This window comes from Eumetopias jubatus, unplaced genomic scaffold (genome assembly GCF_037043125.1).
Source record: "Eumetopias jubatus isolate StellerSeaLion01/CBP00866 unplaced genomic scaffold, mEumJub1_p1.0 scaffold_2, whole genome shotgun sequence".
Lineage (NCBI taxonomy): Eukaryota > Metazoa > Chordata > Mammalia > Carnivora > Otariidae > Eumetopias > Eumetopias jubatus.
In genome coordinates, this window is record NW_028274808.1 from 3,789,451 (window position 1) to 3,810,152 (window position 20,702).

Below are 20,702 nucleotides of genomic sequence, written 5' to 3' on the forward strand. Positions count from 1 at the left end.
GTTTGGTGTCAGATATTTCTCCATGAAATATATGTAGTTCAGCATTTTAATCATTGTATCTATTTAGGGCTCTGCAAGTCAGTCAAATGTGATATTAAAACTGCTTCCATAGGGGTGCCTGGGTGGCTCAGTTGTTAAGCGTCTGCCTTCGGCTCGGATCATGATCCCAGGGTCCTGGGATCGAGTCCCGCATCGGGCTCCCTGCTCAGCGGGAAGCCTGCTTCTCCCTCTTCCACTCCCTCTGCTTGTGTTCCCTCTCTCGCTATCTCTCTCCCTGTCAAATAAATAAATAAAATCTTAATAAAAAACTTCCTCCATAAAGCAAATATTTGAATGGGTCATTTTCTCCCAATGTTAATGGGAGAGTGTTAAAACTGGTGATTTTAATTCTGACCAAGGACAAATAAAGTCAGATATGAATGTAGCTAACAAAGTTGTGCTCTAGATGTTTTAAAACCTGTGTTTTTCCATATATGCGCTTATTACATAAGACTTCTCACAATACCTGAAAGCACAAGACATTGGAACTATTCAGAATTATAAATGCCCTCTGTGGAATTTATAAACATGAAATATTTAATTAAGAACAGTTTTGTTCATCATGTAAGAAATTAGAAGTGATCCTGTGAGATAATCTAATGGCTTCAGTCATCTAGAAAAATGTGTCATATGAAATACAAGCCTTTCTCTCAACAACAAAAATTCCCTATTACAAATAAGCTCAAAATCACTTCACTGACTTCAAGGAAGCCACATGGGTGATAGCTGTTTCCTGTTAAGAAAATAATAATAATTTGCATTTCTCCTTTGTAAGCACCTTAAAAGGAAGGTGTTCCTGTTCCACCTCAGAGATATATTGTTTCAAGTACAGCTGCTCAGCATCTGACCACGGAGAGATGGCCAGAGGGTACCAATCGGTGGGCTGCCCTTCTCCCCTCCACTGCCAGGGGCCTACTTAGCACTGTTGACAGCTATCAACACACTTCACACTTCATCGGAAACCCTCAAAAACAATTACCAGGTCATTAACACAGTCTTTCAAATACACACCTCAAACCATCACTTAGAGGATTGTGAAGACAAGCAGAACACAGTATCCAGACCTTCGGAATATTCTTGTTTTACGTCTGCACATTGGATGAGAACCACTGAGTGACTGTCAACAAACAGGTCAGCTAGTGTAGAGCATTGTGCTATGGGAAAACCTACTGCTTGCAAAATATTAACCACAACTGAGCTTAATAATGACAAATGCACCTTTCATGTTGTATGTGTGACGTTCTGAAGAAAACCATATTTTGTTATCTGGAAACATATTAGTACAATATATTTAGCTATTTTTAGGACCCCATATAATATGTGGGATTGGTGGCCTGGAGATAGCTATATAATATCAAAAAACAAAACAAAACTTTAGTTGTGGCACAACCTTCTCTGCCTCCCCAGCGATATAAAACAATAAAATGCTTGGTCATTATTACAGCCATTTATTCAAAGTCATTTATTGTTTCTCACAATAGGCCATCCACTGTGCAAGAGAGTGGAAATGCAAAGATGTCATATACATAGGCTTGCTTGCAAAAGATAATTTAGGTAATTTATTTCATTCAAATTTAAGATTTCTAAGATGCAACTTTACTTTTTGTACCATTAAAAAATAAAAAAAACAAAAAACTCTTAGAAATAAGATGCAATGGTTACTTTTAGCTTTCAGCAAGTTAGGAATTGGTCATACAAAGCCATTACTGTTTGGGGAATTTTTCCTGTATTTTGGGAGGTTTGACCATTTCTCCTGCTTCTGCTGAAAGACGTGGTCAGACGCTCCAAGAAATGCTTGGCGTACGCAGGTAATCTTTTTACAACTACAGATAGTAAAATAAAATAGAGTTTCTTCTACTTGTGGTTATTTTTCCCTTTGTCCTCTTATAGGGTAACATAGGTCCTGATTTACCAGGATAATTACAGTTTTGTGCCCTTTCCAGTATAATTATTAATACATTACCCTTTAAAAGAGTTTTGGTTCAGTTAATAAATTATATGGTCAATCCATTAATTAGTTTGTCGGTTTACAAGAAAGTATAGAATTTCTGCCATGAATCTGACGATGGATATTGCTTCAATAATTCAATAATACCGCATTTTCATCCCGATACCCTGTTTTTGTTCAGGGAGTCTGACAAGGCACACAAGCGTGCAACAGTACAATACTTTCAAGATCTGAGAGTTTAGTAGCACGGCTGGGGAAATAAGCTTGCAGAAGCAAGTGACAAAATGGGAGTGGAATGGTGTCAGATGCCCTGCCATGAAAGACGGATCTCATGAAAAGGAGCTTTTCCCATGGATTGTAGAGAATTATTGAGGATATAAGGCTAAAGAACAACAGAGTCATGTTTTACCTTTGTTCTCATTGCTGTAGAAATGTGGGCAACAAGGCACTGTGGTGGGAGTTTCCGTGAACACAAGTTTAGCACAAGATACATATTTGGGCAATAAGTATCAAAATTAAGAATGCATGAAAATTATTACTGTAATTCTAATTCAAGGACTTTAACCTGCCGAAATAGTTGCTGAGACAGTGAACATAAAGATGTCTGTAGAAGCACTGTTTATGATTATGGAGAATGGGTGCAGTCCGAATACCTGTTCAAAAGAAGAGGCTGATAGAATAAAATACTCTGCACCTATTAAAAAATAGTAAGTTATATCCGGAGATGTATATACTCTGCATCTACTAAAAACGAATTATATATGGATATGTATTATATATATATAATGCAGTATATTATAAAGTAACAAAGCAATCTGTAAAATTGTGGCATAATATCTAAAATTAAAAGATGCCATTAAGAAGAACAAGAAGAAGGAGGAAGGAAGGAAATAAAAGGAAAGCATGTCCTTGTGTGTGTTTGTGGTTTAGAAACATAGATACAAAAGCCTTAAAAAAGTATGCGGCAACAGTTAGCACTGATCATTTTGGGGACTGAAACATTTAGTTCCTTCACTTTTTGCTTTCTGGTTATCTGTGTCATTTGATTTGTAAGACAGCGATCGCATATTCATTTTATTATATGCACATTTATACACATATTTAGTTTTTAGCAAAGATACTTCCCATTTATTGTGGAAGATAAGTTAGGAAGCTGGGGAATGGAACAAGACAAACAGCTGAGCTTTCTCACGGCAATACACACTGTAAGCTAAAACAAGAGGCTGACCTAGAGTAGTTGGTTGCGAGAACAGTGGGGAATGGAAAAGGGAGAGTGAATCCAGAAGATACTTAGGGGTGAAGGAAAGATGCTCAACTAGAGGAGGCAGAGGAGGGAAAGCGTCTAGAATAAAGGTAACTGTCTGGATTGCACAACAATATGAGGAACTCAGAGAAAGGCTGTAGGAGAGGCAGCAAATTGGTGAGGAAGAGAGAACTAATTTTCTATATATCTGTCCACTTTAAGGGCTGTTAGGATGCCCCATAAATGCCCTGGGACCAACTGGACTTATCGCACTGTGTTCAGGTAAGTTGATTAGATAACCGATCACTGATCAGAGAAGAATCCTTGAAGCGATGGAAGGCAAGAAAAAAAGACTAAGAGGCGATCCTATAATCGTAACATTAGTAACTTAGAGGCATTCCCATACATGTTCATTCATCTGATAAATGCAGAAATACCATCAGGTTCTCTATTATCTTCATTATTAAGATTATTTGGCAAATGAGGAAACTGATAGAGAGCTTTTATGTCTTTCCAAAACCACACAGCTAGGAAATGGACAAAGGCTGGAGCCCGGGGCTTTAAGTAATGCATCTGGTTCTCCTTCCACCATACCACTGCCCTGCAAGACCCCAGAATCATGTGTTTGGGGAGAGACAATCCCAAAATCATAACTGTCTCTTAAGGTGAATGGGAGAAGAAAAGGAAGTAAAGAAAGGCCAGAGAAAATGAGAAATGAGCTGGAAGGATGGTAGCAACAACTCGCTAGAGAGTTCTGTTAGCTTTGAGTGTCCTCAGGCAACAGTGGATTTCTCTCAAGGTATACTTTAGTGGAAATCAGTGGGCCATCATGGGCCTAGCATCCCTGCAAAGGAACATTTTGCTATGTGCCTCCTTTATTTGACTTTATCTAGCTAATGGGTTATTGGCTGATTTTCTATCTCTTCCTTCTGCAGTGGTATCTCCATGCAAGCAGAGATTTTAACTGCTCTGTTCACCACTCTTTGGCAATTATCAACAGTATGTGACTTAAATGAATGAATAAGTTTTGTATTCTTTTTTCTATTTGTATAATTATTAATGCACTTAAATAAGAAAAGCACTGAAAAGAAGAAAAATGCAAAAGAAAATGTGTTTAGATGCAGAGTCCTTAATACATATTAAAAGGCAAAAAAAGTGACCACTTCTAAGATACGTAAACCTAAGTGGGAAAAGAAAACTAGTTAGTTCTGCCTCCTTTTCTCATAAAATACACACACACACACACACACACACACACACAACTCATAGAAAACAGAACAGAAACAAAAAACTTCCACCTTTCTGCCATAAAGACTAAGATTCGTTCTTTCAAGCAAATTCTGGACATACAATTATTGAAGTCTCCTCTCGTAAAGCCACGTTTATGTAACAACAACAACAACAACAACAACAACAACAACAAGCCCTCAGTAAATTCTGTGGACCTTCCTCATGGTAGTGTTACCTGGGTATTTTACTCTTCGCCATTTCTATAAATAAGCCCTATTCCAGCCTAGATCTTGACTCACATCAAGTAAAGCATTGGTGGATCTTTTGTCTACAGTCTGTCTTTTTAACTTTTTACTGTGGTCTGCACATTACTTACTGACAGATTAGTCATTCTAAAGATGCTGTCTCCCTCGTGTATGTGTGTATATGTATATATTCACATATACATGAGTGTACAGAAATGTGCGTGTAATTCATGTTTTGGCTTAATATGCAAGCAAACCAAAAGTGCAGACCTTGTTTCCTATTTTATTCTGGAGTACCAAGAAGAGATGATAAAAATAACTTCATTTGGTTTAAGAAGGCACTAATTGGGGTGTTGAGAGAAAAATCAGGTTAATGGGAAGAAGGAAATGTAGGCTTCCTTGTGTCAGGAAAGAAAGGATGCCAAGAAGGGCATCCCCAGAGGCTCAAGAAGGAAAGAGTCTCAGGAGCCAAACTCAGTTCATGAACAAGGTACAAGTAGGAAACAAGGTATAGTGGGGATGGTAATGGAACCTGCCACAGAGAGATGAACGTACTGGAGAGTGGACAGGGGTGAAACAGTGAGTCAGCAACAAGGTTCATGAGGATGGCCAACAAGCACTAGGGAGCACGTCCTGTGCCAAGAAGGAAGGCTGGCAAGCAACCTGACTTTCTGCAGAGGCGTTCTGTGATCCAGAAGACAACTGATGGGGCCATTAAATAGAACACGTCATGGCTCTGGATGGGAAAGATGTCTGTGACGGAAAGGACAGAGATACTCAGTACACTGTCACCACCAATAATCACGTAACTAGTTGTCTCTCTACCAATCTGGGAATCCCTAATGGGTAAATATAACCTACTGAACTGTATCTCCTCAAATTCCATTTCAAAACACCATAAACTATTACACATAATATTTAGTTCTACCTTAATTTTAAAATAATTTGAATGCAAATGAATGCCTTTTTTATACCTGTATGAATTTGTTACTTCAAATTATGTGAAAAATCTCCTGAGTAATAAAAGTTAATGCTCCTTCCCCAAAAAGGGATCTGATACACAGTTGTAATTTCTTTTTTTTTTTAAGATTTTATTTATTTATTTGACAGAGAGAGAGAGAGACAGCGAGAGAGGGAACACAAGCAGGGGCAGTGGGAAAGGGAGAAGCAGGCTTCCCGCTGAGCAGGGAGCCCGATGTGGGGCTCAATCCCAGGACCCCCGGATCATGACCTGAGCCGAAGGCAGACGCTTACCAACTGAGCCACCCTGGTGCCCCCACAGTTGTACTTTCTTACAAGCAACAAATTTAAAGCAACTTTTTAAATTTTTTTCTTTAGACAGGAAGAGTTGTGCATTAAATAAAAGGTGTAATGTAAATGTATAAATTGTTGTAAATTACCTACTCCTTAAATACCTCTCAAATTCATCTTATCTCCTCCAATCCTGACACCATTTTCCTGACATAAGCTCATATAATCTTTCATAATTATAACAAAGTCCTGATGTTTCCTGCTTCCAGTCACATGCCCTTCAAATCTGTCCACCTGACTCTTGGCAAAGTGATGTCTCCAAGACGGACACACTGCAATGCCATTCTTTTCCTCTGTTTCCTGACACCCCTTGTCATTAGCACAAAATCTAAATGCTTTAACTATCCTTCAGTGTCTCATTTATGTCTTTTTAAATGCAGTCTTTAATAATTGTAATGAAGAAGAGGGAAGGAGGAAGGAGGAAGAAGGGGAGGAGGAAGGAGGGGAGGGGGAGGGCAGGGAGGGACTGAGCATTTTCCAGAAGATGTTCTAGGTGCTTCACGCTGAGGACATATTCTTCACAAGGGCTTTCCCCAGCATCTAGCCAAGCTGGAACCCTGACTGCAGATTTTCACCCTCCATAACTGTGAGGAATAATTTTCTTTGTTTATAAGGTACACCATCTGTGGCATTTTGTTACAGTAGCCCAAACAAAGTTCAAATGCTTAAAATCTTTGAAATTCTCAGAGTTTAACATCAACAAAAATACTCTCTGAGAAGCTCAAACTAAAATTAGGTACTGAAATTATGTCACCACAGAATGCGTTTGAAATATAAATGTATCTATGTGTATACATATGAAGATACAGACACACACCCACATATCCATGTATGGATGCTAGGGAAAGCTATGTTTAATCTTTCCAATGGAAACCATATGGATGAACTTCTCAGAGCATTTGCTTATAATTCCTCTAATCTGTAATAACTCATGCACCATATATTACTTTCTCAAGAATTTGGTCATACATGGGCATCTGGGTGACTCAGTAGGTTAAGCATCTGCCTTCGGCTCAGGTCATGACCCCAGGGTCCTGGGATCGAGTCCTATATTGGGCTCCCTGCTCAGCGGGGAGTCTGCTTCTACCTCTCCCTCTGTCTGCCACTCTGCCTACTTGTGCTCTCTCTCTCTCTCTGTCAAATAAATAAATAAAATCTTAAAAAAAATAGAATTTGGTCATACATGTTATCATGAGTTTTACCTGAGAAAGCTGAATTATTGAATATATATACAATGAAATACATTAATAAATATCTAATTAGTGAATTAATTATTATTGACCCTCTACTAGACTAGTATGGCAGGAGGAGTTGCACTTGGGTGTTTAGAAATCTGCTTCTCCACTAAATTGAGTCTTCTTGAGGGAATTTTCTTTTAGATTTATTTATTTATATTACAGAGAGAGCAAGCAAGGGTGAGCATGGAGAAAGAGAGAGGGGGAGGGAGAATCTTTTTTTTATTATTATTTTTTATTATGTTATGTTAATCACCATACATTACATCATTAGTTTTTTGTTGTTTTTTATTTTTTAAATTTTATTATGTTATGTTAATCACCATACATTACATCATTAGTTTTTGATGTAGTGTTCCATGATTCATTGTTTGTGCATAACACCCAGTGCTCCACGCAGAACGTGCCCTCTTTAATACCCATCACCAGACTAGCCCATCCCCCACCCCCTCCCCTCTAGAACCCTCAGTTTGTTTCTCAGAGTCCATCGCCTCTTGTGGTTCGTCTCCCGCTCCGATTTCTCCCCCTTTATTTTTCCCTTCCTGCTAACTTAAGTAGACTCTATGCCCAGCCCTGAGCCAGATGCAGGGCTTGATCCCAGGACACTGAGATAAGGGCCTGAGCTGAAACCAAGAGTTGGATGCTCAACCCACTGCACCACCCAGACTCCCCAAGGAAATTTTTTTTTAACTTTCTACCTAGAACATACTACATAGCAGGTTCTCCCAATATATATGTATATATAAAATATATATGTTTAACAATGATTAGTTATAATTAATATGTTATTTAATACATAATCTGTTAGCAAATATATTATATTAATATATATTCAATAATAATGTACAATGTATTGATATAATTAAGAAAATTATATATTATATATATTTATGAATAGATTTCTGATAGTCTTTTTAAGTTGAAATCCCACCATATGACAAATTGTGATATTCATGACCCAGCTTCCTACGGTAATTATCTTGTACAAGCAATTTTATGTTAATGCTTTGTATACATGGACACATGTCACTTGATTATATAATAGAGCAAAAATAAGACCAGGGAAGTCTATAAATCGTTGGGAGGATTAACATTTCAACCAAAGAAGTGCTTACTAACTAATCTCCAATTGACATTGGAAATTGATTTTAGTTTTCTATTCTGTCTTATTTCTTAAAAGTTTGCAAATCAAGTCAAACATACAGATTGAGGTATAAGAGCACTTCTTATCTAGAATTCTGTGTTAATGCTTCTAGCAAGAGTCATTGTCTGGACACCTTTATATAACTATTCTTCTCTCTTATGCTCAATATGTAATATACCTTCATCACCATGTGCTTAATCGGGAAACCCCCTTATTTGGAATGTCTCCCAAGGAATCAAATTAAGTCTAATTATACTTAATGGCAATGACTGCTTCTTAATTTGGATGGTAATTCTGCTTAATTGAGATGCCTTCAGGTGTCTAAGTGGTGCTCTGGTAAAGAGTATTTGTGTGTACGAGTGCGTCAACCTGCAATGTCTTGTTTCTTCTCTGAACATTTCACCAAAATAAAGGAAAAAAGGCAAAGAATTTACTGAAGCAATATAACACAAGATTCCCGAAATTTAACGTATTAATTGTTGAGTGTTCAGAATCAACAAAATCTGTACAAAATCATGAGAAATATCTATGTAAATGTATGCAAAGATGAGATGAGAAAAGTGAAACTCCTAAAATGAGAAAAATGTATCAATCCAAACTGCATACGTTCATTATTTTATTGATCATTTTACAGTTTGGCCAAGTTGAAAAATCACCTTCAAAATGTCAAAGAACACACCTCATGCATTTTAACAAATTTTAGACCACAGGAATCTGGTAAAACAGGAAAATAATGGGATCTAAAATACATCATAAACAAAATATGAATCTGATGATTACTGAAACTTCTTTCTTTGACATTTTGCTTGTGTGCATATGGTAGGCACACTGGTTGCCATAACCATCAGCCTTGTCTTCTGGCTTCCAGATAGTTCTTTCCTCAGGCCCCCTGGGAGCTGGGAGACTTAGTTGGACCTGAAGGGAAGTCCACTAGGGACATTCTAGAAAATTTCTTCCATTTTTGAGAAAGACATGCCTCATTTCTTCATTGACCATGATTACGTCACAGCCATCTTGTGACCTGAGGAGGGCAGGCATTGTTACCACCCTGGATATGGAGCAGGAAAGAATGGGAAACACCTGAATCTTCAGCAATGTTCCTGAGCTCCTGAATTAAACCTGGAATCTTGCTGGCTCTACCTTTTTCTTATGTGAAATAGTGTTTCTTAAAAAGTTCTTCTAATACCTACAGCCAAAAACATCCTATTGACACAGTGAATAATCTATTATTTAATTTCCATATGGCATCCCTCATGGTGATAATGAAGTTCATAGCTGCAGAAATAAATGACTCTTCTTACAGAGACGGGAGCTAATGAAGTATCATCATGTGCAGGACCTCATCCTGCTGTAGGAGCAAAATAGCTGTGAAATCTTTCACAAGTACTTTCCGTGGATCTTGGTTTCTCACCTGTCAGGTAAAGGGTGTTCAGACAATAGGAATTCTAAGCTTCCTTTTAGATAGAGATTTCAATTATTCTAATATGTATGAAAGAAAGAAACTCAGATACATAGGTATATCTGTAGTATGAAAATATTCATGATCATTCATATGTGATCTGGATTTAAATGAATTTTGAAAATACCATAAGGGTTTTAATCACATTTCCTGAAGATTTAGCTTGGAGCCACCTGCCTGTCCTATCAGAACACCATGGGTTTACTGCTTCTTCCACATAAAAGCCTTCAATGCTTTTAAGCTCTTTATATGACACTTAGAATTGCAAAAATCCTTATCATTTATGAAGCCCACTCCATCCCGCAACTGACACAGAGAGAAAACTATGCCATCAGCCTGACTCTCTTTGATTGTTTGGCTTCTCTGCATAACATCATGCATATCCCAGATCTCAGCAGCTAACAACACACTTGTGAATTCCAAATTTACTTCAACCAGTTATGTCCACTTAAATGAATATACAGCAGGCACCTCAGTCTCATTATGCCTAAAACCAAACTCATTATCTCTTCCCATAAAAAAAGAAACAAACAAACAAAAAAATAAACAAAAAACAAAAATTTGTTCCTGAGGCCCTTTCCATGGTTCAGGGTAGGGAGATCCTATATTATTCCAAACAGGAACAATTTGGAGAATAAAGGAAGGTTATTATTAATAATGGTGCAGGGACCAGAGATGTAGGTTAGGGTGCCCCCGGTTCATTCTGGTAAGGGCTTCACCACCCACCTCCCAACACATTCTTGATTCTCTCTTGATTCCATTGCCTTCATAGTTACTGTATGTATCCTTGAGAGTTCCCAAGAGAGTAGATCTTAAAAGTTTTACCACAATAATTTTATAATTATGTGAGATAACATATGTTAACTGTTTGCTATATATATATATACCTCAAATAATTACATTATACGCTCTAATGTAAGACAATATTGTATGTCAATTATATCTCATCAAAAGTGCTGAGGGGGGGAAAAGAACATAGACAGAACCTCCAGAACCAGTGGGAGGCTACCAAATGAAGAATACTCACTTTATATTTAATCCTAGACTGAGTTTCCAATAAATGTGGATATATCTACACAAGGCAGCATGAGCTCTTCAATTCAAACAGCAAACTGTAAGGGTGCATGACATTTGCGAGGCTGTTCGTCTTAAATAGTTGTCTGAGTCAGAGTGTTGATTGCATCAGCTACACAGAGGTGGAAGGTGGAAGCCTTACCTTGTCTGGATCTGTTGTGGTAATGACCCACACACAGTGCGCATTGTCTTCATACTGCACCGGGTAATTAGGGGAGGTAATGATGCCACTGGGCCCACGCAGATTTGATCCACATGTTCTAGCTAGAAATACATAGAGATGGTATTATTTTCTGCAGCATTTTATCGGCGTGGTGAAGACATAACAGAAACATGGAACATCAAATTAGCTATTCACTAATTATGATAAAAAGTGGTTCATGAACTCAAGTTGGTGAGGGAAGTTTGCTCAGCCATCAGGACCCTTGTTTGGTACCTGTGATGTTAAACTGAACCCAAGGCATTACCATTCAGAGAATGACCACGTTCCTGATATCATCATACAATGTCAAATCAAATTGGTCCATCTCAAATCCCACTCTGACTCAGAGAGAGTCTGCATATACATTTCTCTGGACATGCCATAGATGGAGTTCCAGAGACCCCCCCACTACGCCCTACAGTGTAGGATAACTTCGTCTTTTCCACTGTAAATGAGGATGGTGGGACAGATCATCGCCAAAATCTCTTTCAAGCTTTAGATTCTGTTCTGCAATCAACTATGCAAATTTCTTTACAGCACAATGCAAACAGGAACTTTAAATAGAGTCGACAATTTAGAGAAAGGAAATAGACATATGGACTCTAAAAGGAAAAAAGAAAAAAAACCTACCTTAAATTGGAAGACCAAGCAAATTATAGAAATGACATAACCCAACAAATATGACTGTTTTTTACTATAAAACAAATATTTCAACTGACTTCCGTTTTAAGAAAGGAGTTTTTTTTTTTTCCAAATCAATAGATAATTTTTAGAAATCAAGTGTCAGCTTGCAATGCAATCCAGTCTTCACATTAATAATTTGAACTGGGTTTGAGAAAAGAGCAGGAGAAACTAATTTCACAAGAAAGAACTAATGTAAGGGAAGCTATAGTTCATTTTCCTTAGATTTCATATCACACAACTGATTAAACTATCACCCAATAAAAGATTAATCCTAGTCAGATTCCATCTCTCCCTAGTTCTTTTTCCTGGCTGAGCACCCAATACAGGTTCGGCATTGTTGTGGGTGATTCAGTCACAAAATTTAGAGAACAGGATTCCGACTTCCACGGGCCCTCTTATTGCTGAAGGGTCAGGAGAAACATTTAACTGAGCTCTTCCTTTTTTTCGTTTTTTTTTTTTTTAACGATTTTATTTATTTCAGAGACAGAGAGAGAAAGAGAGAGCACAAGAGGGAGTAGGGTCAGAGGGAGAAGCAGGCTCTCCTCTGAGCAGGGAGCCTGATGTGGGTGGGACTCGATTCTGAGCCAAGGCTTAACAGACTGACCCACCCAGGTGCTCTAACTGAGCTCTTCCTGACTGCCCCCAGGAATTTACACTTCTAGTCCTATATATCAACATAACAATAGCACAAACCACACCTATTCCTGATAATAGTTCTTTATTGTAATGATTAACTTACAGATCTATCTTTCCTACAACATTGTGAATTTCTTGACTTTGAAAAAGCATCCTTCCCTTATCGTTAGCACCATATCCAGTGTCTATAATTGTGGGACTAAAAATGAAGAGTAGACAACTTTTTGGTTGTTTGATACTTACTATGAAAATAATTAGTTAAAAATTAATCTGCTATACACTGAATAAGAAAACCATGGGGTAATCAACGTTTAAAATATTGACATTTACTTCACAAATGGACAAGATTTCCTAGATCAAGATACGTAAAAGATGATCTGTTTTTCAAGATTCGGTAGGTGTGTCCTGGCTCGAAAGGTCCTCCAACTGAGAGCTAACTGCACACAAACACATCCACCTCTTCACTCAATGAATCTAGTTTTAGGAGCATGTTTTCAGAACAGATCATGAGCTTCAGATGTGAAAGTCTCTTAAACCACCCTGTTAACAGCATTCATCAGAAAAACCTTAGAAGAAAAATTATCATTAATAAATGTTGAGTTACAATATCTTTATCTTACATGCTCATTCTTTCTTAAATTTCACACTGAAAAGTTGATACAAGGAAAATGTTGTGTTACTCAATAAATTTTTTTTTACTTAATTTTGAATTAATAGTATCAAAGCACCGTTCTAAGGATTTCAAACTTCAAAAAACACATCTGAAGAGTGAGTGAGTACAGTGGGGAACTACTTTGTTACATCCCACAGACAATTTGTGTCCATCCAGCCATTAGCCCCAGCTATCACTCTGCTGGAAAGTTCACCAAATCTAACATTCGGTCAGTGGCCTTGTGTCCCACTTGACTGCTTTGAAGCTTGACCCTTAACTTGACTTATTCAAATCGCCTACCTGCTCTCCATGAAATTCATCTTACCACTGCTTGGGTAAATATGATTTTTAGTGATCATATATTTTAGTGAGATAATCATTACTAAAATATTTATAGGAAAGCAGCACGTTTCCCAGAGTTTCACGCATACTTAGGACACTGTTTCACATAGAGTGAGTGATGAATCCAGTCTCCTTGGAGATATTTTTCACCAGAAATTGTCAGATTAATTCATAAAATAATTTTTCTTTTTCTTTTTTGTCTAAAAAAATATATCTCCATTTTTGCAATGCGTTTTTCTAATCCATTAATTTTAACTATTTTTTAACCCATACTTTTTAAATCAAGCCATCCAAATAATCAGCAAAAATAAAATACGTGGGAATATTCAGGGCATATTCTGTTTTGGTAATTAGAACAATTCCTCGAATTTGATAGTTTTCCCCATAAATACTTGTAGTTTTTAAATAGTATAATGGCTTTATTTTTATTTTTTAAACTTATTTTTTAAAGATTTCTTTTTCCTTTTGTCAGAGAGAGAGAGAGCATGAGCAGGGTTGGGAGGGAAGAGGGAGAAGCAGGCTCTGCACTGAGGTCCCTGGGATCATGATCTGAGCTGAAGGCAGATGCTTAGCCGACTGAGCCACCCAGGAGTCCCAATAGTATAATGAGTTTATATAATACGATCTACCTATAATTATTTAATTCTAATCCTCTGCTATAAGAAACTGTTAAAACTTCAGCTAGTATCACAGACTTTACCCTTTGAAATCTTCCCCATCTTCATCATCTGCTTCTTCACCAAATGATGATATTACCGTCATCACACCAGTTACGTTTGATTCATTAGGTGCTGCTTTCCGTATCAAGGCCCTCCTACTAATCACAGATAATCCTCAGATTTTCCACTGGCAACCACTCAAAGTCCAATGTGCAGAGTCCTTATTGAATAATAATGATGTATTTTGAATTATCATGATTTCTATGGATTATTATTCAGGTGTACACAGCGGTTGCCAGGCAGACTGGGCGTTATCTTCTGAATCTCCTGCAGACAGTCCGTCACCTGGGGTTCTCTTTCTATTCTGTGGTTCTGTGGCAGGTTATATGAAATGGTCAGTTCCCTGAACGTTAGGGCCAAGTAAGCCACACCGTTTGCTGTGTCACACCCCAAACTTCCTCCTCGTCAGCTTCAAGCATCAGAAGGCTAATTTCCTTCATATCCTCTGTATATCATATGTCTTGTGAAAACCTAATCTTTGTGAAGAATAAGAAGAGCTAGAGAAGAACACAGAACAGCCTGAGGGACGAGAAAGGAACCAGGACTAAGAACTCTACTGGCATGTGTCCGGTGGCTGAGCCTCATGTGCTGCAGAGCCAAGGGGATGTTCAGTGTGTGTGCTTCCACACCCCGACCCCTCCCCTAGATCATGTTCGGTAGGAATATGAGGGATGGGCCAGCCTCCAGGGCAGGAAGGAAGAACTGGAGTTGAGGGGATCAGCAGGGCTCATGGAACCTTCTAAAGGAGGATGGTTGGTATCCGTTTATCTGCAAACCGCATCTGTGTTGCTTTGCCAGCAGTTTTTCTGCTAAAATTGAATAGGAACTTGACCAGTGCTGCCGACATTCATAAATCCATGCTATTATCTCGTTCAGATGGTTGGAACCCTGAAGATTTGTCCCCTGGCCTGTCTCTTTCCACTCCTGGACTCTTGGCTGACTCCTCAGCGCACACTGGGAGTCGATCGTGTAGCTTTTCAGACAAGTACAGACCTGTTAACTTAGCAAAGCTGTCCGGATGATGGAGAACAATTGCACAGTGCTCTTGGAGGAGGGGGGACTTCCTTGCCAACAGGGGCTTCTGTACTAAGCAAGGATTCAGGTAGTCCACAAAGTATTTCCTTGGCCAACATACTTAAGCAATGATAATACTGTAATGTCAAACAAGGTTTTATAGAAAGATTTAAAAATATTTCCATAGTTGAAATGTATATGTATATATTTTTACATATTATAACTAACCACTTTCTACTCATGCTAAAGTCTCTCCCTTGTTAAGATTTTCCTGGAAATACAACATCTAATATAAAGTAATACACACTTAAATGCTTAATAATGCTTAATACATGGCCTTTGGTACTCACCGTGACCTAATGTACAGCTAATATTACTCACGTGGCAGTATTCTAAATTGGTAAACTCAAAATTTACTTATATGTCTTATGTTTTTAAAATTAAATGAGAATTCACAAAATGATAGTTGAAAATATATGAAGAGGGAAAGTGGACAGGGAGAAGAAAAAAACTGATTTTGAATGCAAATATATGCCATTTATCTGTTTAATCAATGAATATTTATTAAGTACAAAACATATTTGTTTCACATGATTTATCTTATGTAATATGAAGTAATAATTTGTCTACTTATGTAAATTCAGTTCCAGGAATCTGTACTGTTCTATAGTAACTATTTAATTAATCAAGTTAATTGGAGAGGAATATTCTAATTGACTAAATTTAAATTAAGAGGTTACCTGGACTCAGTTGAAGCATGTTTCAAGCACATTAATAATATATTTGATACTCTGTTTCTTGTATGTTTTTAGGAGAAAGCATTTTTTTTCAATCACAGCTTTTATGTTTGTTTCCAGATTGTCAACCAAAGCAGAGAACGTATGTCATAGAGGTTAAGAGTTGATTGTCTTAATCAGAGCTGAGTTCCAAGCCTGGTTTATGCAGTTACTGGACTGCTAATCTTAATTTATGTCATTTTATGCCCCTCAGTTTATTCAGTGAGTATAATAAAAGTAACTCCATCTGTGATCGCTGTGAGGATTGAAAGGAGGGTAAGGAAGTCACTCAGCATGTGGCCCGGTGCACCACAGGCTGAGTATTACAGAAACACACGTGGCATGCTTATTGTGAGGAGGGCACGGTATCAGGCTTGGGCAATATAGCAGAGAGAGAACAAAACCGAAACCCTTGCCTTCCTCAGGTAATTAAATGCATAAACACACGCCGTCTAATCTAATGTGGGCATAGCAACTTTCTAGAAGGGTCTGAGTAAGGGTTGGGGGAGTATCTGGAAAGGGCTTACTCGGGAAGATGGTGGTCATGGAAGGATTTTGGGAGATGACGTTTGAAGAAAGGTGCAAGACGGACAGCCACATGGACACCTGAGGAAAGCGTCCCAGGCAGAAGGACAACACAACAGGATGCTAAGGCAGAAACTTCCCTATTATGTTCTAGGAATATAATCGGCACTAAATTAATGTTAGTGTTCAAGTCATTTTATGTCAACAGAAGTTGAGAGTATTATAAAAATACACAGCTTTATTATTTCCAATAACCTAATAAAAAAAAGATAAAAACATATTTTTCACCCAAGTGGCCTTCAACTGAAAAGTATAAAACCTTGGGAGTCTAGAAGCAACAAGAGAAAATTTTCCAAATTCACTGGAATTACAATAAAAGTTAAAAGTCTGTATGTCTCTTTTAGTCTCTGAGGTCACAGCTATCTGGCAAAATAATCAGTATACAAAATATCATCTTAAAATTGATTTAAAATTTAATCTGGCAGAATGAAGAGTCCTTGTTCAGGTATAAGTGGCCTTTTGACTAATATTTACAAGGTCATTTCCGCATGGACAGAGAATATGGTAGGAAACAAACTACAAAAGTTCTTGGTAAATGACAACTTAATAAGTTGAAGGTAATTCTTAGCTAGCCTAACTTGGAGTCCCAAGGTAACAGCTTTATTCTATGACCCCCTGTGGCTCTAATTGGCTTCCACATAACTGCCCTTACAACTGCAAATAATACTTCACTTTTCTTAAGTGCTCTTCCAACTCAGTGAGCAACTAAAAATATTAATTCCACAGATCAGAGTGCATGAGCATTAAAGGAAGTTCTCTCTACTAAGCCCCTGTAAATATTGATGGAATGAAATGCCAAGCTGAAACATTTTACTTAAAAAAATAAAACTATGTCCCCTTCCTTTGTGTGTTTGCTTGCTTTAAAAATCTACTGCCAAAAATATTTATGTAGTTTTACATAGCGCATAACATTTTATCCTGTGAAAAATCCTAATAGTTGTTTTCATATCTCTAAATGAAGTAAGCAGAATTTCAAACAAAATCTCTTGTATAATTACCAACCTTGACAACCATTCCTCTATTCAATAGCTGGAGGAAAAAGTAATGCCCCCCCGCATCCTCAAAGCTAATTAGCTAATGTAAGCATCGGCTAATGACACCAGTGTCCAGATGTGAAAGATCACTTCTGACTCACTGCAATTTATCAAATGCTTCATCATTCAGATATTCCTTCTCTAGAAGGCACAATAATTACCTAAGAGTTAGAGAACCTTTATGAAGATGGGAACCTTGAGAACAAGTCCTTAACTCACCTATCTGAAATCTCATAATGGGTCCAAAGCTCAGACCAGGGGCATTTTACAGCATTTGAGTGATGGCTGAATTTAGAACATGTTGGCTGAGATGGTCAATATAAGGGCTCCTTTAAAGGCTCAGAATGAATCAAGAAAACCCAAACCATGATGTTCTCTTCTTACAGAGTATTTATTATGGTGAGAGCACAGACTGGAAAATGAACTCAGAAAATTGCTCTTGGCGTTTGAGACCCATGGATAGCTAAGTAAGTATTCCTACGGTCTGTTTTGGGTTTTATTCGAAAAATCATTAAGTTTCATGGTAGCCATCTCCCCTTACATTTTAGATATCACAACCTATCTTTTTACAGAAATCGTTATAAAATCTCCCCTTTAATTTTTTTTAAATTTCCATTTAAAAATGTTTTCAGCTCTTCTGTAATTGATGAGCCCATCATCAGAACCAAGTAGAGGCATTTTTTAAAATTTTATTTATTTATTTCAGAGAGATGGGAAGGGCAGAGGGAGAGGGAGAAGCAGACTCCCCCCTGAGCAGGGAGCCCGACGTGGGGCTTGATCCCAGGACTCCAGGATCATGACCTGAGACAAAGGCAGATCCTTAACTGTCTGAGCCACCCAGGCGTCCTGAGGCACTATTTAAAGGAGGGAATGATGACAGGCTCAGAGTTCCTAAATACTGCCAACCTGAAAAACTTACAAATTTTAATGGATGAAAGTTTGTATATTCTCCAGTGAGAGATGCCACCCAGGGATACAGGGTATGACTCACTGAACTCATTTCTTCTCTTCATATCTACAAGGCTGTTTCTGCTTTCCCACAGGCTGAGCTAAGTATCTAGAGTTTTAATGTCCAGAGTGGGCACTGGCCAGTATGACTACTGAGCATATGAGACATGGCTACTCTGAGATGAGATGTGTTCTAAGTTTAAAATACACCTGGATTTCCAAGTCATAACATGAAAAAAAAAGAAAGAAGGTAAAAAAAATCTTCTTATAATCTTTATATTGACTATATGTTAAAAAGATAATATCTGTGGGATATTGTGTGAAATGTTATTAAAATTAATTTCACCTGTTTCACTTTTGCTTTTTTACTGGCTTTTAATCTGGCAACTAGACTTTTTTACATAGTTTTAATTATATATAGCTTGCATTTTATTTCTAGCGGAGAGCACAAATCTAGAGGTTCGTCAAAATAATCCTCTATAGGATCAGCCCACAGATGTACTAATACATGGGGTCATTCAGCTGTATGAGTAATTGATTACGTCATGTTACATGGTGATTACATGATGTTGTATAAGACTCTGCTTTCCAGATTAGAGGGATGCACGTTCTTGCTGGTTTTGAACAAGAAAGCTGTCCTCTTGTTAGGGGACCATATGGTTAGAGGAGGTGAGTGCAGGGTAGAGAAGGGGAATGCACAGGTTTCTTACTTGACCATGATGCTCACAGATAAGTCTTTTCTAGTCCAGAAACTGGGATACTCCTATACACACCCTTCCAGCCATTTTCATCCACATTGCTTACAGCTAAAACTCAGCACTGATACAAAAATGCCAACAGACATGAGAGAAGGCTGAATGATCGCCTGAGTGATCACTGGCTACCCTCTCACTCATAGAAAGCTGCAGGTGATACAGGGAAGAAAAAACAACAATAAACAACAACAACAAAACAATAAAACAAAAACAAAAACAAAACAGTTGTGATATCTATTCAGTGATTCATTCTACCTCTCCTTCTTATGGAAGTGTATCTCCTTGGCAGAGATTTCTATTTCCCTTAATGTATATTTCCCCTTTCTTCCACAGAAATATAATTTTTTGTTGTATATTTGATTGCCCAGACTACAAATTATATTTCAAAGTCTCACAACCAGGTAGGAATACATGGCTGGAATTTGGTCAGTGGTACCAAGCAGAAACGCATGTGATGTTTCCTGCTGGGCTTCTCCCTGCTTCCTCTAACCTTTCTGTATCCTATTACCTGGGATTTGGACAGCACCTTGGACCATGAGGGGGAGGGCCAGACCACAGGGCTGACAGGGTGAGTCTTGAGGAAATTTTTATCCCTGAGACAGAGCTGCCATCCTGCCTGTACTGCCTGACTCCTACCTTCTTTATGAGAGAGAAATCCATTTCCATTTGGTGGAAACTCTTCTAGGGTTTGGATTTTTGTCACCTAGTCTTTATCACCTAATTCTAAATAGTGTATCTCAAATTCTCTTTAGAAGGTTTCAGGCTTTTCTACTTCATTTTTTTTTGATTGTTTAATATTTTACTACTCCAAATATACTAAAATATAATTTCCTTAAAATGTAAAGTTTAAAAAATACGGTTATTGTTCCCTAGACACAATCTCTTCTGGTTGAGGTATACATATTGGATATATACATCCTTCATGGAAATGTCTTCTTAAAACTTACTTCCAGCTACTATAGCTCATCATTTCAGAAAGCTAAAAAGTAATTGGACAATTACTAAATTGAGCATGAACTAAAGGATTACTCCATAAAAATGAAGGTATATCTAGTTTAAGGAAAACCACAGGGTCACCAGCTGGGAGGAGGAAAGAGGGGACAGTAGAGGTGAATGCTCTTCGCTTCTGGGTATGAGGAAGGTGGGTGTCTGAGAGTGCTCGGTCTCTTATGGAAAACAAGCCCAGAGAACCACACAGCCAGGATGCCACGGGAGAGCATTTCTCTTCTAAAACATCATTCAGTAGGATGTGAGAATCTGTGGGGACTGGAAGCTAAAAGGCTCTCTGTGCAATTATCTGAGTGACGTGTTTGGAGGTGGAGGCTGAAGAAGGATATCTCCCCACCCCTACAGCCTGGGTGGGGAGCCCTGTCTGCTAGGAGGTGAGAGCCCCTGGGTGTCTGACACCAAGTCAGGTTATAAGTGGG

The 20,702-nt window shown here is 38.0% G+C and overlaps 1 protein-coding gene across 1 annotated transcript in view; it reads right to left on the reverse strand.

Annotated features, from left to right (window-relative positions):
* CSMD1 (CUB and Sushi multiple domains 1) overlaps window positions 1-20,702 on the reverse strand; it is a 1,681,733-nt gene that overhangs the window by 542,939 nt on the left and 1,118,092 nt on the right. Inside the window, exon 13 of the mRNA XM_088021297.1 lies at window positions 11,071-11,192. Coding sequence (XP_087877423.1) covers window positions 11,071-11,192 — 122 coding nt within the window. The remainder of the gene's footprint in view (window positions 1-11,070; window positions 11,193-20,702) is intronic.